Raw genomic sequence first — 24,834 nt, 5'->3', positions numbered from 1 at the left:
TGAATAGCTTTATAAATTGTCTAAATTTGTTCTAGATTCTATTGGGATTATCTATTGGGATTTTTTTGTGTTTACATTTTGTTTCAAGAAGAGAATAGAGTCTGTAAAGGAAGTATTATGAAACCTTGAATTGATCATTAAAATAAACTCTAATCATCTGAGGCTAAGGCCATTAAAACTTACCTTTTTTTTCCCCCTTGTTCATTAAAACTTCTTAGAAAATTCATCAAACAGCCTTCATCTGGATGTGGTTCTATCAAGGGAAAAGCCAACTGCAAAGCCAAGCAGATCACACATTCCTATGAAAAGTATTGCTTCTTTTCCTATAAAGGTATTATAAACTAAGTCTGAAGACCAGAATTTTATTTCTAATAACCAGCTTTTCTGTATATACATAGAGCCCCTAGGAGAGAGCTTCTATTATTTTTTTCTGGAGATCCCTTCTTCAGATAAATGCCAGACCCCAGAGAGAAGTTTCAGCTTCCTGATTATTGTTCGATACAGTTATTTTCATTTTATGATGGGATTTGTGTCTGCGTGTCACATTCAGCTATTTTGTTGATCCTATTCTTAGAAATATTGGGCATATTTTTAGACGTAAAACCTCTGTGGCTTTGATGAATTTAAGACTCCTACAGCTTTGGGGCGCCTGGGTGGCTCAGTTGGTTAAGCGACTGCCTTCGGCTCGGGTCGTGATCCCGGAGTCCCAGGATCGAGTCCCGCATCGGGCTCCCTGCTCAGCAGGGAGTCTGCTTCTCCCTCTCCCACTCCCCCCTCTTGTGCTCTTTCTCTCTCTCACTCTCTCTCTCAAATAAATAAATAAAAAAAATCTAAAAAAAAAAAAAAAGACTCCTACAGCTTTTTCAAAGGAAAGTTTCACATTGGAATATACCTTTCAAGAAACATCCAGTGAGGGGTGTCCAGGTGTATGTATATGAAGGGGTGGGGAAGGCAGGCAGACCTTCAGTAAATAAGGCTATCAGTGATACGGTAGTATAACCTTCCCTCTTTAGTTATTTTTCTCCTATTTGTGGAAATTACTTTTTTTTTTTCCTGTTTACTAAGTATTCTTCAGCAGAAAACTACCTGTTAATTTTAAGGCTTTCCCCCCCCAAAGAAACATCAACAACTCCAGAGAAGTGTAACATTGGCTTCCCCCTGCCCAAAGTGAGGCAGATTAACTGATTTTAGAGCTCTCAGCGTCTTTATAAGTTCCTCAAAAGGCATGCTAAAATTTTTGATAGCTCGCATCATGTTAATATTGAGTAGGCACAAATCCTTCATAAATTTTATTTAAGTCTGAGCATTTTTCTTTGTGAAATGGTAACTGACATTGGGACCTGTATTGGTTTTAAGAATGGGTAAGTGACAAACTTTCCTATTTGCTGAGCGGAGGACCACATCAGAGCTCGAAGATTCCAGGTGTGGGAAGTTGAGAGAGGAGCTGAGTGCTCAGGTCAGCTACAGTGGGGTACACACAGGGTGCAGCCCTGACTCCGCAGTCTCATGGCAGACTTTTGTGAGTGCAGGCCATTTTATGCCTTGTATCATTCTATTTTTAATGAATTTAAAACTTGAAATTATTTTTTAATTTAACTGCTATAGAACTTACCTGAGAGAGTTTTACTTCTTTCATACATATAGTAGGAATGTTAAACAGAAATACATGTTTTTCTTTTCTCCCACCAACAATTCTGTGTTTAACAAGATGCCGAAATACAAGGTGGCTCATCGGAAGTGGGCTTTGGTCACGCCAGAATCCTCTTCCAAAGTCCCTGAGGAAGTAAGACAACGCTATGTCAACCTCTTTGTTGAGAAGTATCTGAGAGTTTATAAAACAGAGGATGAGGCTCTTAACAAGGTCAGTACTGAATAGTAAAGTATATCTGAAGATACACATACTTTGTGACTATTACATTGAATAAAAAAACTCATGGGGCACAATTAGCAAACAACTTCATTAATTTTCTTTTCACTTCTTTTTCAAAACCAGGCTGTGGGACCAGTTTCTGGAGGACTTTTCTGGTCTTCTTAAGTTGTAAAGAGTATCCTGGTGACTCTAGTGATAAAAACTGGCCTAGTCCCATACTTTTCTTATCAAGGCCAATAGTATATTAATCTGAGTAGTGTCTCCCCTCCTTTATATAGGGCATATACTGTTGAGTGAACCACAGTCCCCACTACTCCCTATTATATACATCTATTTACTCCTATTTATGGGCCAGGCCTGGTCTCTTGGAGGCACTTGTGTTTGCAAATCCTACTCAAAACCTTTTTTCCAAAATGAAACCTTTCAAATCAGTAGCAAGAACTATAGTTTTTGTCCCTGTGTGCATCTTCAAAAACCAGTGTGGACTGTGTGAGTAATAAGGAGTCCGGGAACTATGGCTCACTACACAGAATGAGTGCAGTCTAAAGGGGAGAGACACTACTTAGCTCCATCTGATTATTGCCATTTGGCAATTCAAGCCCAATATTTATGGAATTCTAATCTTTCAAGCATTGTTCTGTTAAAATCTTTTTTTAATACTGTTAGACAAACACATGTCTGAGCACTAGAATTGGACTTGGTGCCATCAGGCCTCTGATTGAGGCTAATTCCCATAGCTCTGGGAGGTTGTATTTTAAATTTTTTTTAAGATTTTATTTATTTGAGAGAGAGAGAGCAAGCAAGCATGAACGGGGGGAGGGAGAGGAGCAGAGGCAGAGGGAGAAACAGACTCCCCCCTGAGCAGGGAGCCTGACGCAGGGCTCAATACAATGACCGTGAGATTACGACTTGACCAAAGGCAGTTGCCTAACCGACTGAGCCACCCAGGCGCCCCAGCTCTAGGAGGTTATAAAATGGACCATGAGTGAATGCAACAAGAGGCCGATTTCACATCACTTAGGAGGAAGACCTTTATAACTGATAGGCTGCCCATAAAATTGCCGCTTCACAAAGCAGGGAGCGTCCGGGTGCTAGAAACATTTGGGATGTAAGTGAAGTTGTCATCTTAATAGGCTCTTAACCATCTGAGCCATCCAGGCGCCCTTAACAGGCTCTTGTATTAAGAGTGAGGAAGAACTCGAGAATTCTTTTTATTAACAGCCCTATTGAGATATAATTCACATACCCTATTAATTCACCCCATTAATGTGCACATTCCAGTGACTTTTAGTATACTTGTCAAGTCAGGCGCTTGTACAACCACTACAACCAATTTTAAAACATTTCCATCACCCCGGAAAGATCCCCTGTGCCATTTAGCTGTCCCTCCCCCAGCCCTCCATATCTCCTAGCTCTAGGCAGCCACTCATGTACTTTGTCTATAATTTGCTATTCTGGACATTTCTAGAAAAAGGAGTCATATAATATGGGATTCTGTTGTGACCAGCTTAATGTTTTCACTTAGCATATTGTTTTCAAGGGTCATCTGTTTTGTAGCATGTTATCATTACTTAATTTCTTCTTGCTGAATAATACTGTTTTATGTATATACCTATCCATCCGTCAGTAGATGGACATTTGGGTTATTTCCACTTATTGGCTATTAATAATGAACATTGGTGCATAAATGGACATTATAAGATTTTGCATGGACAAATAACTACATTTCTCTTGATATATCTAAGAGTGGAATTATTGGGTCATATGTCAGTTCCATATTTAACTTCTTGAGGCACTGCCAAGCTATTTTCTAGAGTGCTGCTCTGTTGTATATGCCCGTCAGCAACGTGAAGGATTCCAGTTTCTCCGCATCCTCACCAGTGCTTGTTATTATCTGTCTTTTTGTGTAGCCTGATTTTAGTGGGCATGAAGTGGTATTTGATTGTGATTTTGATTTGCATTTCCCTAATGACTAATGATGTTGAACATATTTTCATGTGCTTATTGGCCATTTAGATACCTTCTTGGATATGTCTGTTGAAATCCTTTGCACATATTTTGACTTATTTGTCTTTTTATTATTGAGTTTTAAGAGATCTTTATATATTCTGGATACAAGTCTCTTAGATACACCGTTTGGAAATATTTTTTCTTTGTGTTATGTTCTCAATTTTTAATGGTATTATTTGCAGTACAAGAAGTTATTCATATTGATGTATTCCAATTCATTTGTTTTTCTTTGTTGCTTGTGCTTTTGGCATCCTATCTAAGAAGCCAAGATCACAAAGATTTATTCCTATTTTGTTTTTTTCTCAGAGTTTTACAGTTTTAGTTATTACATTTAGGTATATGATCCATTTTTAGATGATTTTTGCGATGGATATTCAGTTATCATAGCACATAGTTGAAAAGACTATTCTTCCCCCTTTATCTTCTTGTCATCTTTGTCAAAAACCAGTTGATCATAAATATTAAATATAAATGGCCATAAATTCTAGACTCAGATTCTATTCCATTGGTCTTATTTCTACCCTGTGCCAGTCAGTACCACACAATCTTCATTACTGTAGTTTTGTAGTAAGTATTGAAGTTGGAACCGTGACTCCTCCAAATTTGTTAAATTTTTCAAACTGTTTTGGTCCCTGAAATTTACATATAACTTTTATGTTCAGCTTTTATTTTCTATAAAAATACTGAGTTACAATTTTGATTGCCTTGAATCTGCACATCAGTTTGTGAAGGATTGTCATTTACCAATATTAAGTCTTGTGAACCATGAACATGGAATGTCTTCCCATTTATTTAGATCTTTTAATTCCTTTCAGCAGTGTTTTATAGTTTTCAGAGTACAAGTCTTAAACTTTTTTCGTTGAATTTATTCTTAGGTATTACAGTCTTTTTAGTACTATTGTAAGTGGAATTATTTTTATAATTTTATTTTCAGATTGTTCATAGCTGGCATATAAAAATACAATTGATAATTTTTATCTTGTATCTTGAAAGTTTGCAGTACCTGTTTATCCTAATATTTTTTAGTGAATTCTTTGGGATTTTCTTTATACAAGATCATGTCATCTGCAAATAGAGATAGTCGTCTTCCTTTCCTATCTGGATACATTTTATTTCATTTTCTTACCTAATTTCCCTAGCACAGATTTCCAGTAGAATATTGAGTAGAGGTGGTAAGAGGGGGGCATCCTTGTCTTGTTCCTTTCCTTAAAGGGAAAACTTTCACTCTTTGTCCATTAAGTACAGTGGTAACTGTGGGATGTTTTATTTTTACATGTCCTTTATCAGGTTGAGAAAGTTCCCTTCTTTTCCTAGGTTAAGTGTCTTATCATGTTGAATTTTCTTAAATACATTTTTCTTATCTCTTGAGATGTCATATAGTTTTTGTCCTGTATTCAGTTAATGTAGTATATTACATTGTTGTGGGTTGGTTTTTTGGTTTTGGTTTTGGTTTTGGGTGTGTGTGTGTGTGTGTGTTTTATTTTTGTTTTTATCTTAAACTAATGCATTTCTTGAATAAACCCCCTTGGTCATGGTGTATAATCCTTTTTTATGTTGCTGGATTCAGTGTGCTAGAATTTTATTGAGGATTTTCGTGTCAATATTAATCAGATCTAACAGACACCAGTCTGTAATTTTCTTTTTAAAATATTACTGTTGTTTTTATTGTGATAAAATATGCATGACATAAAATTTCCCATTTTAACCATTTTAGGTGCACAATTCAGTGGTGTTAGGTACATTCACAATGTTGTTTGACCATCATCACTATTTCCAGAGTTTTTTCTTTATCCCAAACATAAACTCTGTATCTATTAAAGAATAACTTGTCATTCTCTGCCCCCAGCTCCAGGTAACCTCTGTTTTACTTTCTGTCTCTGTGAATTTGCTTACTCCAGGTACCTCATCTAAGTGGACTCATGCAATATTTGTCCATTTGTGTCTGGCTTTGTTGACTTAGTATAATGTTTTCAAAGTTGATTCATGTTGTAGCACCTATCAGAATTTCATTCTTTTTGAAAGCTGAATAATATTTTATTACATGTGATACCACATTTTCTTTATTCCTCTGTTGATGGACATTATAGTTTTCTTTGTGGTAACTTTCTTTTTTTGGGTCTCAGGGTTATAATGACCTCATAGAATGAGATGGAAAGTGTTCCCGCTTTTATTTTTTGGAAGATTTTATGAATGGTTGCTATTAATTCCTTCTTAAAAAAATTCTTCTTTAAATATTTGGGAGAATTCATCAGTGAGGTCTGGGCTTGTAGGAATTTCTTTTTAATAATTCATCTCTTGGTGTATACTTGAGTTAATTTCAGGAGGTTTTATTTTTCTAGAATTTCCCATTTCATCTAAATTTTCTCATATGTTGGTATATAGTTGTTTATAGTATTATAATTCTTTTTATTTTTGTAAGTTCTGTACTGATGCCTCCTCTCTCATCATTGATTTTAGTAATCTGAGTTTTCTTTCTTTTTTTTCTTGGTCAGCCTACCAAAAGTTTTGTCAATTTTGTTGATCTTTTCAAAGCACCAACTTTTGGCTTTGTTAGTTCTCTCTCTTTTAGGAAATTCTTTATTTCATTTATTTCCACTCTTTATTATTTCCTTCCTACTACTTTCTTTGGGTTTGGTGTGCTATTAAAATTATAGTTGTTGTTTTTTTAATTTTTTTATTGTTATGTTAATCCCCATACATTACATCATTAGTTTTAGATGTAGTGATCCATGATTCATTGTTTGTGCATAACACCCAGTGCTCCATGTAGAATGTGCCCTCCTCAATACCCATCACCAGGCTAACCCATCCTCCCACCCCTCTCCCCTCTAGAATCCTCAGTTTTTTTTTTCAGAGTCCATCGTCTCTCGTGGTTCGTCTACCCCTCCGATTTCCCCCCTTCATTCTTCCCTTCCTGCTATCTTCTTTTTTTTTTTCCTTAACATATATTGCATTATTTGTTTCAGAGGTACAGATCTGAGATTCAACAGTCTTGCACAATTCACAGCGCTTACCAGAGCACATACCCTCCCCGGTGTCTATCACCCACTCACCCCATCCATCCAACCCCACCCCCTACTCCAGCAACCCTCAGTTTGTTTCCTGAGATTAAGAACTCCTCATATCAGTGAGGTCATATGATATATGTCTTTCTCTGTTTGACTTATTTCGCTCAGCGTAATACCCTCCAGTTCTATCCACGTCATTGCAAATGGCAAGATCTCATTCCTTTTGATGGCTGCATAATATTCCATTGTATATATATACCACCTCTTCTTTATCCATTCATCTGTCGATGGACATCTTGGCTCTTTCCACAGTTTGGCTATTGTGGACATTGCTGCATTAAACATCGGGGTGCACATACCCCTTCGGATCCCTACTTTTGTATCTTTGGGGTAAATACCCAGTAGTGCAATTGCTGGATCATATGGTAGCTCTATTTTCAACTTTTTGAGGAACCTCCATACAGTTTTCCAGAGTGGCTGCACCAGTTTGCATTCCCACCAACAGTGTAGGAGGGTTCCCCTTTCTCCGCATCCCCGCCAACATCTGTCGTTTCCTGACTTGTTAATTTTAGCCATTCTGACTGGTGTGAGGTGATATCTCATTGAGGTTTTGATTTGGATTTCCCTGATGCCAAGCGATATTGAGCACTTTTTCATGTGTCTGTTGGCCATTTGGATGTCTTCTTTGGAAAAATGTCTGTTCATGTCTTCTGCCCATTTGTTGATTGGATTCTTTGTTCTTTGGGTGTTGAGTTTGATGAGTTCTTTATAGATTTTGGATACTAGCCCTTTATCTGATATGTCATTTGCAAATATCTTCTCCCATTCTGTCGGTTGTCTTTTGGTTTTGTTAACTGTTTCCTTTGCTTTGCAAAAGCTTTTTATCTTGATGAAGTCCCAATAGTTCATTTTTGCCCTTGCTTCCCTTGCCTTTGGCGATGTTTCTAGGAAGAAGTTGCTTCGGCTGAGGTCAAAGAGGTTGTTGCCTGTGTTCTCCTTTAGGATTTTGATGGACTCCTGTCTCACATTGAGGTCTTTCAACCATTTGGAGTCTATTTTTGTGTGTGGTGTAAGGAAGTGGTCCAGTTTCATTCTTCTGCATGTGTCTATCCAATTTTCCCAACACCATTTGTTGAAGAGACTGTCTTTGTTCCATTGGACATTCTTTCCTGCTTTGTCGAAGATTAGTTGACCATAGAGTTGAGGGTCCATTTCTGGGCTCTCTATTCTGTTCCATTGATCTATGTGTCTGTTTTTGTGCCAGTACCATACTGTCTTGATGATGACAGCTTTGTAATAGAGCTGGAAGTCCGGAATTGTGATGCCACCGGCTTTGCTTTTCTTTTTCAATATTCCTCTGGCTATGCGGGGTCTTTTCTTGTTCCATACAAATTTTAGGATTATTTGTTCCATTTCTTTGAAAAAAGTGGATGGTATTTTGATGGGGATTGCATTGAATGTGTAGATTGCTCTAGGTAGCATTGACATCTTCACAATATTGGTTCTTCCAATCCATGAGCATGGAACGTTTTTCCATTTCTTTGTGTCTTCCTCAATTTCTTTCATGAGTATTTTATAGTTTTCTGAGTACAGATCCTTTGTCTCTTTGGTTAGATTTATTCCTAGGTATCTTATGGTTTTGGGTGCAATTGTAAATGGGATCGACTCCTTAATTTCTCTTTCTTCTGTCTTGTTGTTGGTGTATAGGAATGCCACTGACTTCTGTGCATTGATTTTATATCCTGCCACTTTACTGAATTCCTGTACGAATTCTAGCAGTTTTGGGGTGGAGTCTTTGGGGTTTTCTACATAAAGTATCCTATCATCTGCAAAGAATGAGAGTTTGACTTCTTCTTTGCCAATTTGGATGCCTTTGATTTCTTTTTGTTGTCTGATTGCTGTGGCTAGGACTTCCAATACTATGTTGAATAGCAGTGGTGATAGTGGATATCGCTGCCGCGTTCCTGACCTTAGGGGGAAAGCTCTCAGTTTTTCCCCACTGAGAATGATATTCGCTGTAGGTTTTTCATAGATGGCTTTTATGATATTGAGATATGTACCCTCTATGCCTATACTCTGAAGAGTGTTGATTGAGAAAGGATGCTGTACTTTGTCAAATGCTTTTTCTGCATCTATTGAGAGGATCATATGATTCTTGTTCTTTCTTTTGTTAATGTATTGTATCACATTGATTGATTTGTGGATGTTGAACCAACCTTGCAGCCCAGGGATAAATCCCACTTGGTCGTGGTGAGTAATCCTTTTAATGTACTGTTGGATCCTATTGGCTAGTATTTTGGTGAGAATTTTTGCATCCATGTTCATCAGGGATATTGGTCTGTAATTCTCCTTTTTGATGGGGTCTTTGTCTTGTTTTGGGATCAAGGTACTGGTGGCCTCATAAAACGAGTTTGGAAGTTGTCCTTCCATTTCTAGTTTTTGGAACAGTTTCAGAAGAATAGGTATTAATTCTTCTTTAAATGTTTGGTAGAATTCCCCTGGGAAGCCATCTGGCCCTGAGCTTTTGTTTTTTGGGAGATTTTTGATGACTGCTTCAATTTCCTTAGTGGTTATAGGTCTGTTCAGGTTTTCTATTTCTTCCTGGTTCAGTTTTGGTAGTTGATACATCTCTAGGAATGCATCCATTTCTTCCAGGTTATCTAATTTGCTGGCATAGAGTTGCTCATAATATGTTCTTATAATTGTTTGTATTTCTTTGGTGTTGGTTGTGATCTCTCCTCTTTCATTCATGATTTTGTTGATTTGGGTCATTTCTCTTTTCTTTTTGATAAGTCTGGCCAGGGGTTTATCAATCTTGTTAATTCTTTCAAAGAACCAGCTCCTAGGTTCGTTGATCTGTTCTACTGTTCTTTTAGTTTCTATTTCATTGATTTCTGCTCTGATCTTTATTATTTCTCTTCTCCTGCTGGGTTTAGGCTTTATTTGCTGTTTTTTTCTCCAGCTCCTTTAGGTGTAGGGTTAGGTTGTGTACTTGAGACCTTTCTTGTTTCTTGAGAAAGGCTTGTATTGCTATATACTTTCCTCTTAGGACTGCCTTTGCTGCATCCCAAAGATTTTGAATAGTTGTGTTTTCATTTTCATTGGTTTCCATGAATTTTTTTAATTCTTCTTTAATTTTCTGGTTGACCCATTCATTCTTCAGTAGGATGCTCTTTAGCCTCCATGTATTTGAGTTCTTTCCGACTTTCCTCTTGCAACTGAGTTCTAGTTTCAAAGCATTGTGGTCTGAAAATAGGCGAGGAATGATCCCAGTCTTTTGGTACCGGTTGAGACCTGATTTATGACCTAGGATGTGATCTATTCTGGAGAATGTTCCATGGGCACTAGAGAAGAATGTGTATTCCGTTGCTTTGGGATGGAATGTTCTGAATATGTCTGTGAAGTCCATTTGGTCCAGTGTGTCATTTGAAGTCTTTATTTCCTTGTTGATCTTTTGCTTAGACGATCTGTCCATTTCAGTGAGGGGGGTGTTAAGGTCCCCCACTATTATTGTATTGTTGTCAATGTGTTTCTTTGCTTTGGTTATTAATTGCCTTATATAATTGGCTGCTCCCATGTTAGGGGCATAGATATTTACAGTTGTTAGATCTTCTTGTTGGATAGACCCTTTAAGTAGGATATAGTGTCCTTCCTCATCTCTTATTACAGTCTTTGGTTTAAAATCTAATTTGTCTGATAGAAGAATTGCCAGCCCAGCTTTCTTTTGGTGTCCATTAGCATGGTAAATGGTTTTCCACCCCCTCACTTTCAATCTGGGGGTGTCTTTGGGTCTAAAATGAGTCTCTTGCAGACAGCATATCGATGGGTCTTGTTTTTTAATCCAATCCGATAGCCCTGTCTTTTGATTGGGGCATTTAGCCCATTTACGTTCAGGGTAACTATTGAAAGATAGGAATTTAGTGCCATTGTATTGTCTGTAAGGTGACTGTTACTGTATATTGTCTGTGTTCCTTTCTGGTCTATGTTGCTTTTAGGCTCTCTCTTTGCTTAGAGGACCCCTCTCAAGATATCTTGTAGGGCTGGTTTCGTGTTTGCAAATTCCTTTAGTTTTTGTTTGTCCTGGAAGCTTTTTCTCTCTCCTTCAATTTTCAGTGACAGCCTAGTTGGATATAGTATTCTTGGCTGCATATTTTTCTCATTTAGTGCTCTGAATATATCCTGCCAGTCCTTTCTGGCCTACCCCGTCTCTGTGGATAGGTCTGTTGCCAATCTAATGCTTCTACCATTGTAGGTTACATATCTCTTCTCCCGAGCTGCTTTCAGGATTTTCTCTGAGACTCGTAAGTTTTACTATTAGATGTCGGGGTGTTGACCTATTTTTATTGATTTTGAGAGGGGTTCTCTGTGCTTCCTGGATTTTGATGCCTGTTTCCTTCCCCAAATTAGGGAAGTTCTCTGCTATAATTTGCTCCATTATACCTTCTGCCCCTCTCTCTCTTTCTTCTTCTACTGGGATCCCAATTATTCTAATGTTGTTTCGTCTTATGGTATCGCTTATCTCTCAAATTCTGCCCCCGTGATCCAGTAGTTGTTTATCTCTCTTTTTCTCAGCTTCTTTATCTTCCATCATTTGGTCTTCTATATCACTGATTCTCTCTTCTGCCTCATTTATCCTAGCAGTTAGCGCCCCCATATTTGATTGCACCTCATTAATAGCCTTTTTGATTTCGACTTGGTTAGATTTTAGTTCTTTTACTTCTCCAGAAAGGGTTTCTCTAATAACTTCCATGCTTTTTTCAAGCCCAGCTAGTATCTTTAAAGTGATGATTCTGAACTCTAGATCCGACATCGTACTAATGTCCGTATTGAGTAGGTCCCTGGCAGTCGGTACTACCTCTTGTTCTTTTCGTTGAGGTGATTTTTTCCGTCTTGTCATTTTGTCCAGAGGAAAATAGATTAATGAGAGAATGAAATGCTAACAGGGTAACAACGTTCCCAGAAAATGTACTCTAAACAAATCAGAAAAGACCTGAAGCAGTGGGAAAAGAAAGGGAAAGAGAGAAAAAAGAAAAAGGGAAAAAGAAAAATTAAAAAAAAAAAAAAGACAGTTAAAAAAAAAAAAGTTTGGAAGACTACAGAATCATGGTAAAAAAGCCATGGATTTTATGTGCAGTATTCCCCTAGCACTGGAGTTCTGACGTTCTCATTGATCGGTAAACTTGGTCTTGGCTGGCTGTTCTTGCTGATCTTCTGGGGGAGGGTCCTGTTGCCATGGTTCCCAAATGTCTTTGCCATCGGCAGAACTGCCCCGCCCTTGCTGGTCGGGCTAAGTAATCTGCTCGGGTTTGCTCTCGGGAGCTTTTGTTCCCTGCAAGCTTTCCGTACAGCTTTGGAGGCCGAGAGTGAAAATGGTGGCCTCCCAATCTCTGCCTTGGAGGAGCCGAGAACTCAGGGCCCCGCTCCTCAGTGAGCCCCCAGAGAAAAGCCGTCAGTCACTCCCGTCTCTCCGGTCTCCGGCTGCACTCTGTGTTCACCTGGCCTGTGACCGCGCATTTCTATCTCTGGCACCCGACCCCGTGTGGAGTCTCCAAACCTAGCAGATCCCTGCAGTGCGCTCCCGCGCCTCTCCTCCTGGGGGGGAGGAAGGTGAGTCTCCCTGGATATGCCGCTTGTTGGGTCCCTGCTGGAGGAGCAGTGGCCCGACTGTGCCGTGGATCATGGTTTATGGCAACCCCGAGCTGAGAGCCCGCGCCTCGGCTCCATCTCTGCAGCCGGCTTTCCCGCTCCGATACCTGGGAGCTCTGTCACACTCAGGCACCCCCGTTCTTTCTGTGACCCTGAGGGTCCTGAGACCACACTGTCCCGCGAGGGTTCCACCCCCCACTTAGCCACTGGAGTGATGTCCCTCAGTGGAGCCGACTTCTAAAAGTTCTGATTTTGTGCTCCGCGGCTCTATCACTTGCCAGAAGTGGCCGACGGAGACCCCTCCCCCGCCGTCTATCCTCCTGAATATCACCTCAGATTCACTTCTCCGCACGTCCTACCTTCCAGAAAGTGGTCGCTTTTCTGTTCAGAGTTGTTGCTATTCTTTTCTTTGTTCTCCTGTTGAGTTTGTAGGTGTTCAGTATGGTTTGATCCCTATCCAGCTGAATTCCTGAGACCAGACAAAATCCAGGTCTCCTACTCCTCTGCCATCTTGCTCCACCCCTGAAATTATAGTTTAAGATGGAAGGCAAAGTTATTTATTTGAGATCTTTTAAGTAAAGCCATTTGCAATAGTAATTATTCTCTAATCACTGCTTTAGCTGTATCCCAAAAGGTTTGGTATGTTGTGTTTCCATTTATATGCATCTCAATTTTTTTTTTAAAAGATTTTATTTATTTGAGAGAGAGAATGAGAGAGAGAGAGCACATGAGAGGGGGGAGGATCAGAGGGAGAAGCAGACCCCCCGCTAAGCAAGGAGCCTGATATGGGACTCGATCCTGGGACTCCAGGATCATGACCCGAGCCGAAGGCAGTCGCCCAACCAACTGAGCCACCCAGGCGCCCGCGTCTCAATTTTTAACTCTCCTTTGTGATTTCTTCTTTGCCCTGTCATTTAATTTAATTACCATATTTTTTTTTGAATTTCCCAAATTTCCTATTGTTGGCTTGTAATATAATACCATTGTGGTCAGAGAACATACTTTGTGTGATTTAAATCCTTTTAAATTTATTGAGGATTTTTTTATGGCCTAACACAAGGTCTGCTCTGGAAAATGTTCCATGTGTGCTTGAGAAGAATATATATTCTGTTGTTGCATGGACTGTTCTATAGATATCCACTAGGGATAGTTGATTCATAGTGTTGTTGAAATATCTATTTTCTTCACCATCTGACTTGTTTCCATTATTGAAATAGAGTATTGAAGTCTTTCTCTTTTTTTTTTTTCCTTGACACTGGCTCAAAGAGAACTTTTTATTTTATGTACAGATAATTCAACAGTGTGCACTTAACCCAGTTTGGTGGCCAGTTCTTTAGCCTTTGCCTTTTCCAACTTGGTATTGTGAGCCACCAACTTTGGACCCACAGTGTTGCCTCCCCAGAGCAGTAGATCTCATCATATTTGTCACTGTAATTGGTTCTGATGCCTTCCACCAGCTTAGCCAGAGCTCCTTTGTCCTCCAAGTTAACCTATGTGAAGGCGACAATGGTACAGGTCTTCCTGTGGACCAGATGCCCCAGCCTGGCCTTCTCCTTGTTAGTGCAGTAGAGAATCCCCATCTTACAACATAGGACAGTCAGGGAGACACCCAGCTCAACTGGACCCACATCATGTGGGATCACTATGAGCTGATCCTTCTTGTTTTCCACCAACTTGGTGACAGTATTAACTCCAGCTGGAAGGATAGGAGGCCTCTTAGTGGGAACATCCCCTTTGGTGGAAGCATTCTTCTCAGCCTAGGCCAACAATTTCTGCTTCTTCTCTTGCTTTGTCTCTGGTCTGTGGGCCAGCTTAAGCAGTTGAGTAGCTGTTTGGTGGTCCAAGGCCTGGGTGAACAGATTAATTGCAGGAGACACTTTTAAACATTTATACAGAGTAGCCCTTTGCCACTGCAGCTGAATGTAGTGGGGCCACTTGACAAGTGGGTGAGGTCCCTTTTGGGCTGGATCTCCTGTCTGATGCCAGAATTCTTGGGACTTTTTTCAAACAGGCACTGACCACCTTCTTGGCGTCCTGCTTCTTCACAGTAGCAGGGGCCAGGGCCACCTTCTTCCCTTTTGGCATCTTGGATGGCTGGAGGAGAGAGAAACTTGAGATCTCCATTCTTAATGTTGAATTGTTATTTCTTACTTGAGTTCTGTCAGCTTTTGCTTTCTGTATTTTGGTGCTCTGTTATTACAGGCATATTTGTTTATGATTATTATGTCTCCCTGATAGAATGTCTCTCTTATTATGTCTTTGTCTCTAGTAACAACTTTTGTTTAAAAATCTATTTTGTCTCAAAAAGAATAAGATACCTGGAAATAAACCTAACTAAAGAGGTAAAAGATCTGTATGCTGAAAACTATAGAACACTTATAAAAAAAATTGAAGAGGACACAAAGAAATGGAAAAGCATTCCATGCTCATGGATTGGAAGAACAAACATTGTTAAAATGTCTATAGTACCCAAAGCAATCTACGCATATAATGCAATCCCTATCAAAATACCAACAGCATTTTTCACAGAGCTAGAACAAGCAATCCTAAAATGTGTATGGAACCAGAAAAAAAAAAAACCCTGAATAGCCAAAGCAATTCTGAAAAAGAAAAACAAAACTGGAAGCACCATGATTCTGGATTTCAAGCTACATTACAAAGCTGTAGTGATCAAGACAGTATGGCACTGGCACAAAAACAGATACATAGATCAGTGGAACAGAATAGAGAACCCAGAAACGGGCCCATAACTGTATGGTTAACTAATCTTCAACAAAGCAGGAAAGAATATCCAATGGCAAAAAGATAGTCTCTTAAATAAGCGGTTTTGGGAAAACTGGACAGCAACATGCAGAAGAATGAAACTGGACCACTTTCTTATACCATACACAAAAGTAAACTCAAAATAAATGAAAGACCCAAATGTGAGACAGGAAACCATCAAAATCCTGGAGGAGAACACAGGCAGAAACTCTTTTGACCTTGGCTGTAGCAACTTTTTACTAGATATGTCTCCTCAGGCAAGGGAAACAAAAGCAAAAAATGAACTATTGGGACTTCATCGAGATAAAAAGGTTTTGCACAGCAAAGGAAAAAACCCACAAAACTAACAGAGCTCAGCCTACAGAATGGGCTGAGAAAATACTTGCAAATGACCTATCTGGTAAAGGGTTGGTATCCAAAATATATAAAGAACTTATCAAACTCAACACCCCAAAAAACAAGTAATCCAGTTAAGAAATGGGCTGAAGAAATGAATAGACACTTTCCAAAGAGACACCCAGATGGCCAACAGACACATGAAAAGATGTTCAACATCACTTATCAGGGAGATACAAATCAAAACCATGATGAGATACTACCTCACACCTGTCAGAATGGCTAAAATTAACACAAGAAACAACAGGTGTTGGTGAGGATGCAGAGACAGGGAAACCCTCTTGCACTGTTGTGGGAATGCAAACTGGTGCAGCCACTCTGGAGAGTAGTATGGAGGTTCCTCAAAAAGTTTAAGATAGAACTACCATACCATCCAGAAATTGAACTACTAGGTATTTACCCAAAGAATACAAAAACACAGATTCGAGGAGTACATGCACTCCGATGTTTATAGTAGTATTATCAACAATAACCAAACTATGGAGAGAGCCCAAAAGTCCATCAGCTGATGTATGGATAAAGAAGATGTGGGTATAGGGGCGCCTGGGTGGCTCAGTCATTAAGCGTCTGCCTTCGGCTCAGGTCATGATCCCAGGGTCCTGGGATCGAGCCCCACATCAGGCTCCCTGCTCAGCAGGAGGCCTGCTTCTCCCTCTCCCACTCCCCCTGCTTGTGTTCCCTCTCTCTCTCTCTCTGTGTCTCTCTCTGTCAAATAAATAAATAAAATCTTAAAAAAAAAAAGAAGATGTGGGTATATATATACAATGGGATATTACCCATCAAAAAAAAAAATGAAATTTTGCCATTTGCCATGATGTGAGTGGAGCTAGAATATATTATGCTAAGTAAAATAAGTCAGAGAAAGACAAATACCATATTATCTTACTCATGTGGAATTTAAGAAAAAAAACAGATGAACATATGGGAAGGGGGAAAAGAGAAAAAGGAGAGAGGGAAACAAACTATAAGACTCTTAATGATAGAGAACAAACTGAGGGTTGTTGGAGGGCAGTGGGTGGGGGATGGGCTAGATGGATATTAAAGAGGGCACTTTTTGTGATGAGCACTGGGTGTTGTATGTAAGGGATGAATCACTGAATTCTACTCCAGAAACCAATATTGCACTGTATGTTCACTAACTAAAATTTAAATTAAAAAAATTTTTTTAATCTACTTTGATATTAGTATAGCCACTCCAAATATCTTTTACTACTTACAAAGTACTTCTTTTTTCTTTTATTTTCAACCAGTTTGTTCTTTGAATCTAAAGAGTCTATCTTGGGGTGCCTGGATGGCTCAGTTGGTAAAGCATGCAACTCTTGATCTCAGGGTCATGAGTTCGAGCCCCATGTTGGGTGTAGAGATTACTTAAAAAAAAAATCTAAAGTGTCTATCTTATAGACAGTATTCAGTTAAGTATATTTTTCCCAATTCTTCCAGTCTCTGTCTTTTGATTAGAGTATTTAATAAATTTACATTTAATAACTAATGGCCAGCAAGAGGATTTACATAATCCATTTTGCTATTTGTTTTCTATATGTCTTGTGTCTTTTTATTTTCTCTATAATTATTGCTTTGTTTTGTGTTAAGTAGATATTTTCTAGTGTACCATTTAAATGTCCATGTCATTTCTTTGGCTATGTGTTTTTAGTTACTGTCTTAGTTTTTGCCCTGAGGATTACAGTTACCATCTTAATTTATAACAATTTAGTTCAGATTAAAACTACCTTCATTTCAATAATATATAAAAATTCCCAGTGTTTCCTACACCCTCTTTTATACCATTTTTGCCATACAGTTGACAACATTATATATTATAAGCTTATCAACACAATTTTATAATTACTGCTCTATTGTTAAAGTAGAAAAGGATTACAAACACATTTATTCTTTTATATTTTCCTATGGAGTTATATTTGCCAATATTCTTTACTTCTCATATGGATTCAAATAACCATCTAGTGTACCTGTTGTTGAGCCCTAACAGTGAATTGTTCATATCAATTTTTATACTTTTTAACTCCAGAACTTCTAATTTTTTTTATTTTTAAAATTTCTCTTTATTCCTGTTCTTTATGTGGTTAGACACCATTTTCTTTCATTCTTTAAACATGGTTTCCTTAATTTTTTAAACGTATTTACAAAGTCTGCCTATTACCTACTAAGTCCAAAATCTGGACTTCCTCAGTGACATTTTCTCTTGTCTCGTTTTTGTTTTTTTTTTTTTCCTATAAGGTATACTTTTTTGTTTCTTTACATGACTCATAATTTTTTTGTTGAAAACTGTATGGTTAAATAGTATATTGTGATAACCCTGGTGTCAGATATATTTTGTTGTTGCTAGATTTTTGTTGTTTTCCTTGTTGCTACCTACTTATTTAGTGACTTTACTGGACTAATTCTGTAGGTTCTGTATTCCTTTCAGTATATGGCCACTAAGTTTTCTAGTAGCATTGTTTTTTAAGTTCTTGCTTTTATTTTTTAAGGCTGGCTTCAGTGGGGTCACCCTCTGTCAGCATAACTTACTGGTCAGCCAATGACTGTTTAGAAAATTTTCTTCAGTGTCTTGTCTGTATGTCTTCCTCCCTTTGCCAAGGGGCTCTGTGTGAGAAGACATGCCCTAAAACAGCGCAGTTTGTCGATAGCCTTAGCTTTTACTTCCTGCTTGTGCCAGGGCCTCAAGAACAGCGCTATAAGGCCTTCTCTTTTCTCAGGTCTTTCCTGGGCCACCTTTTAAACCCCAGGAATATGTTAGAGCTCTTCAAAGTTCTTTATGGTCATCTAGGTCTCCAAGATTTAAAAAAAAAAAAAAATTCCTGACCAGGTTCCTCTTTGTCCAACGGGAAATCATAACCTTAGGTAGCTGCCATATTGCCACCCAGTTGCTATTGTTTTAATAGCACCCTGGGAATAGGGGTTTTCCCCCCATGAGCTGAGTTCTGAGTCACGTCAAATACCAACAACACCTTGGGAATAGAGACTTTCCAGGGAGCTGCTCCTTCAGACAAAATATTGACTGTGCTCTGGGGATGATGCTGATTGTGTAGCTATAAGAGAAGTCTGTCCTCTTTTGGCTACCAGGCTGCCAACTTTTTACCGCTATACCAGTAAGCTGGGGGGTGAGGAGTGGGGGGTGGGAAAAGCCTGAAGCTAAGACGGTACAGACCCCACTGTCTTACCGAGGTTCAGGAGCTTCTCTTAGGTAATTTTCAGTTTGTTCTGTGGCTTTCGTTAATTTTCAGAGTTTTGAAACGGTCACTTTGGGTTGTTTTGCCAGTATTATTATTACTTTAATGGGATGGTGAGTTCATGAAGTTTCTTGTTCTGCCATTCCGGAAGTCTGTCTCTTCTAGGATTCTATATTGGTTAAAGAATAATGGTAAAGCAAAGACAAACAAAAAAAGAGTCTCTCACAGAGAAGTGTTACCTTTTGTTTGGTTTTTTCTTTTCCACTTTCCCCAACTCACCCCCCTACCCTACCCATGGCTCTCTCTCTATGAGGTTTAGTATAGTGAGAAGAGTCTTGGCTTTTGTGTTTGGGCACACCTGGATTCAGTTACTAGCTCTGCAACAATAAGATATTTACTTTTTCTTGAGCCTCATATATCTTAGTGATGATGACACCCATGCTCACAGAATCACAATGAAGATTGAGAAAATAGTTAATGAGCTGATACCAAACTTGCACATACTCGGTGCTCAATAAAGTATTAATAGAATATACTATTTATTATTATTTTATCCCTTTTACTTGTTTCTGTCATATATCATTTTTTTTCTTTTACTGACCTATGTTAATGAGTCCTGGTATAAAAATAATAATTACTTTATAGTTTTAGAGAAGTAACATACAAAATAAAGATAATGAAAAGAGGATCCTGTCTTCCCTTTGCTGTATGACCTTAAGCAAAGTCTTTAGCAATTTGAGCCTAGTTTCCTCACCTTTTAGATGAGAATAATAGTATATGCCTTTGATACATTAGGGGCTCCCTTTGAGAATCAAATGAATTTATATACACTCTAGGCTTTTTGCACTGTGCCCTCTAGACTGTGGTTTTAGTTTGTGACGATAAGTATCTAGTACTTGGATTTGATATATGGGATAAGTTTATTTTTTTCTTTTCTCTCAAAAACCATAAGCCCAAAAATGTGTTTTTTATTTGTGCCATTTCCCCCATCCCTTGAGTTAAATATCTTGCCATATTTATTCCATTATATCATAAATGATATTTATTATCCATAGACTTGAGATTTGATATTTTTTATTATTCACTTCATGTTCTAGGCTAAAATAGAAGAAAAGGCCATTTATGAACGCTGTGGCAGTAGAAATATGTATGTGAACATAGCAATAAATACTCTTAAGAAGCTGAGCCATCAAGGTAATTTCTTCTTAATTAATCAAGGGGTAAGATAAAAACTTGTGATGAATACCTGCCACTGAATGTGTGTTTTCATTAGCAGGATTGTTTTTAGTTATCCAGTGCAATGTATTTTTAAAATACTCTCTTGAGTAGAATGTGCAAGTGGGATATTTGATTGAAAATAACAAATCAGATTTGGAATTAGACAAAGGAATATAGCCTCCTCAAGAGCGGTTATCACGGAGATATTTAAACTTGGTTTTTGGTTTTAAAAGTAACTCATTCCATGTGGAATAGTATTTCTTAGTTTGGTTTTTTTTTTTTCATTATTGTTCCCCCTCAGGCCTCTTTTTAGACATTGTTTTTTCTACCACCCCATTGTTTTTTCTACCACCCCATTGTTTTTCTACAATCCCCAGTAAGATTAAGTATTAAGGGATAATATTTTGTTGGGTAAGGTTGAGTTTTGGAGAGCCACATACCATTGTAATAGCTATGGTTTTTTTTATCCCACAAGAGCCAATTTTGTTTGCGCAGGGGCAGTACCACCCTCACCGAGAATACATAGCATGAATTCAAATAATACAGAAAAGCATTAAAAAAAAAAACCCAGCTAGGAGCACATGGTTGGCCAGTTGTTTAAGCATCCAATTCTTGATTTCGGCTCAGGTTGTGATCTCAGGTGGTGAGATTGAGCCCCATTTTGGGGTCCATGGTGGGTGTGGAGCCTGCTTAAGATTCTCTCTCTCCCTCTCCTTCTGCCCCTCCCCCACTCTCACCCATGCTCTGTCTCTTAAAAAAAAAAAAAAAACTAAACTAAAAACACAGCCAGGCAGCCTTCTTCGAAATCTCCTATATAGACCCATATAAGGGGGTAATTATATAAAGTGAATATAGAAATATATATTTTAATGATTTAAATGAATACAATCATTTTATGTATAGTCTGACTTTTTTCACTGAATAAGGTATCATAGAAGTCTCTAGTCAATCTAGAATCTGTGTTAACATCTAGATCTGTACCATGCTTTTTAATGACTATGTGATAGTCGATTGTGTAGAACCTATAGTATTGATATTCCATTGTATGGAATGTGTAATACAGATGAAACGAATGCATCTGAGTATTAAGTTGATTACATGTTTTTTCTACCATAAGTTCTGTGATTAATGGAGTGTGAACTCTGACATTTCCTCATACTAGAGCAGATATATCCTTAACATAAATTCCTTGCACAGAGTAGCTAGCAGAAAGGGTCTGCATGTTTAAAATTGGTAAATATTGCTAACTGCCTCCAGAAAATGTTTGCCCTTTACATCCCCCACTAATAAGGTAGGAGTATATGTATTTGTCTTCACACCTTGCAAAAGTTAATCATTTATCCTCTTTCAGAGTGTGAAAGAATAGGCCAGAAATGAAGTTATTTGTCTTTTTTTTATTACTATGAAGACTTCCTTTTCCTCTCTCTTTTAAAATTCCTTTTTGCATCCTTCTGCCCCCTTTTGTTATTGGCCTATCATCTGCAACAGCTTTTTGCATATCTCCTTTAAATGCGTTGCAGATGTTTTCTTCAGTTTGTTGCTTGTACTTCAGCCTTATTAAGTTTTTAATAATATGGAAGGTATTTTCCTTTTTGGTTTCTGGGTTTTGTGTTATGCTTACAAAGGCTATTCTAATTTCAAGAATATAAAAACTTTATAATTTCTTTAAGGCATTTAAAAAATATACAGCACTTGAAGTAGACTTAAATGTGCATTAAAATATACAAGGTCTCATGAACAGACATTTCTTGAAAGAAGACATACAGACATACAGATGGCCAACAGACACATGAAAAGATGCTCAACATCACTCATCATCAGGAAAATATAAATCAAAACTACAATGAGATATCACCTCACACCTGTCAGAAGGGCTAAAATCAAAAACACAAGAAACAGCAAGTGTTGTTGAGGATATGGAGAAAAGGGAGCCCTCGTGCAATGTTGGTGGGAATGTAAACTGGTACAGCCACTATGGAAAACAGTATGGAGGTTCCTCAAAAAATTAAAAATAGAATTACCCTATGACCCAGTAATCGCACTACTGGGTATTTACCCAAAGAATAAGAAAACACTAATTCAGAAGAATATATGCACATATATGTTTAATGCAGTATTATTTATAAGAGCCAAATTATGGAAGCAGTCCAAGTTTCCATCGATAAATGAATGGATAAAGAAGATATATACATACATTATATTTTATATAAATACATATATGTACACATACATATATACACACAATGGAATATTACTCAGCCATATAAAAGGATGAAATCTTGGCTGTTTGCAACAACAAGGAAGGATCTAGAGTGTATTATGCTAAGCAAAGTAAGTAAAAAATAGACACATACCATATGATTTCACTTGTATGTGGAATTTAAGAAACAAAACAAATGAACGAAGGAAAAAAAGAGACAAACCAAAGAACAAACTCTTAACTATAGAGAGAAAAACTGATGGTTACCAGAGAGGAGGTGGGTGGGGGGATGAGGGAAATAGATGATGGGGACTAAGGACTACACTTGGTGATGAGCATGGGGTGACGTATGCAAGTGTTTAATCACTGTATTGTACACCTGAAATTGATATAATACTGTAAGCTAACTATACTGGAATTAAAAAACTTAATAAAATAAAAATTAAAAAAAATATACAAGGTCGCTTAGGTTAGTATTTTTATAGTATTCTAACTTCCCCCCCTTCTTTTCATATTAAATATAGCACACAGAAATTGAACATAGAGGTCTAAGTACATATTTTGGATATTTGTAATGGAAATAGAAATGATTTGCAAATTGTTAGAGTTGTAGTCAATGATGATGAAAACTCATTGACTCACATTTAGACATACTCTAGCCAATATACAAAATATATTAGCTTTGGAAACTATGAAGCCCTGGCCTTTTTAGTAGTTCAGTAAATTTAACTTTTTTCTCAAGTTGGAATTGGTTATGAAGTTATTTGATCTCACTTGTTGGGTGCTTGTTTTAAGGTAAAAATAAAGTCTTGACTATGCTATACACCTTTTTTGTGTTCTGTATTTTTTTATGAAGCAGACAATGATAATTCATGGTCTCAGGAGAAAAGTTCTTGTATGTTCTAGATGTGTCTGGAAGCAGTAACAGCAACAAAACAACTGGATTGAAAAAGAATGAGAAGAGAAGTGGTAAGCTTGGTGTAATGATGACAAACCCTTGTCCTTATCACCTTAAAGGAGAACTAAATGCAGCATAATGTAATTATTAAACTGTTGTTTATGAAGGATCACCTGCAGACCGTGCATACTTGATATCCTTTTTAAAAATTAGTATAAATACAGGAAAAAAATGGGCTCTACTTAGGCAGCATTTGAATTCTCAACCTTTTTTTTTTTTTGAGAGGGTGAGAGTTAACATATAGCCAGCCAGCAAGAGTCATACTTCTCAAACTTAACTTGCATATAATTGCCTGAGAATCTTGTTAAAATACAGATTCTGCTTCAGCGGGTCTGGGAACAGCCTCAAAGTCTGAATTTATAACAAACTTCGAGGAGCAAGAAGCTAGAGAAAAGGTGTTACTTGAATTTGGTTGTATTTTGAATAAAACCAGGTGGTAGTACTTGTCCTCCAAGTACTTGTCTGAAACAAAGTAGGTACTTCTAGAATTTCCTAATACTTCTCACACAGAAGAATTCTTCCTTTTACAGAAGGGTTCGCCAAAGGTGGTCTAGCGAATTCTGCCAGTTTGAAATAATAGGAGAAATTTTAAGAATCCATTAGTATGAGGGGATTTAAGGGTTAGTGATGTTGGGAAGAGATCCTTGAACTCATGATTTTGCCTGTGTGAAAGACACCATGTTTACCACTTGTAAGCTTTTGTACTCTTCTTATCTCTGTGACTATTAAGAATCAATAAGCATGATTTGGAACCAGAGGATCTGAGTTTGTATATCAACTGTGCTGTGTACCCTTGGTCATGTGTCCTCATTTCTCTGAGCCTCATTTCCCTCATCTACAAAAACGAGGTCAATATGTTTGCCCTTCTGGGTTAATATAAACTTTAAATCAAAGTCATTAGGATAGTTTGGCATACACACTAGCTATTACTGATCTGATTCTTACTTTCCCTTCTCTTATCCAAAGTATAGGACATCAGATGATGCAGGGAACTATATATATATATATATAATTTTTTTTTTCTTTTTGTCAGAGGATATGGAGACTCGGATTCTTTTAGGCTACTGTCTTACTTAATGTTAATCAGCATCCTAGCTTTTCATGTCTGGAAGGGTTAATAGACTCTAACCTTACCACTCCTTTAAAACATGCTATTTAAATTTTATTGAACAGTCCTTTTTTTTTTTTTCTTAGTACTCACAGGAATTATTCTCTACAGACATCTGAAAGACTACCTTCTAACTGAAGAACAGTTACATGAAAATAACTATCCCCAGCCCAACCCTAACAAACCAGGAAGTATTCTTTTAACCTCAGGCATGACAAAAGCGCTTGTAAATGACAGTAAGTATATGGGACCGAAAATGATCCTCGCTACTTATTAAGGTTAGAACACTGAAAGGATTATTTCCCTTTCCACTTCATTTCGAGTATCTAAGTAGTGTATCTTATTTTCATAATTTATTTTATCAAATCTTAATAATCATTTCAGGTAAGTACGAGCATTGCCTCTATTCACAGGTCAAATGACTTGTCAAAGGTCCCTCTGAAAATAAGTGGTAGAGCCAGGATTTGAA

The 24,834-nt window shown here is 37.8% G+C and overlaps 1 protein-coding gene and 1 pseudogene across 1 annotated transcript in view; one reads left to right on the top strand and one right to left on the bottom strand.

The window, feature by feature from the left end:
* Positions 1–24,834, top strand: part of LOC123850277 (uncharacterized) — a 31,053-nt gene that overhangs the window by 4,673 nt on the left and 1,546 nt on the right. Inside the window, exons 4-8 of the mRNA XM_045883678.3 lie at positions 219–331; positions 1,709–1,861; positions 19,979–20,075; positions 23,206–23,268; positions 24,452–24,601. Of these exons, the coding sequence (XP_045739634.1) occupies positions 219–331; positions 1,709–1,861; positions 19,979–20,075; positions 23,206–23,268; positions 24,452–24,601 (576 nt within the window). The remainder of the gene's footprint in view (positions 1–218; positions 332–1,708; positions 1,862–19,978; positions 20,076–23,205; positions 23,269–24,451; positions 24,602–24,834) is intronic.
* LOC123849696 (large ribosomal subunit protein eL8-like) lies at positions 13,067–15,505 on the bottom strand (annotated as a pseudogene).

The sequence above is a fragment of the Mirounga angustirostris genome, unplaced genomic scaffold (assembly GCF_029215605.1).
Source record: "Mirounga angustirostris isolate CCGP_5_RB_7025 unplaced genomic scaffold, mMirAng1.0.hap1 SCAF_15, whole genome shotgun sequence".
Classification (NCBI taxonomy): domain Eukaryota; kingdom Metazoa; phylum Chordata; class Mammalia; order Carnivora; family Phocidae; genus Mirounga; species Mirounga angustirostris.
Note: the sequence above shows the minus strand (reverse complement) of the source record. Positions and strands in the feature narration are given on the sequence as shown.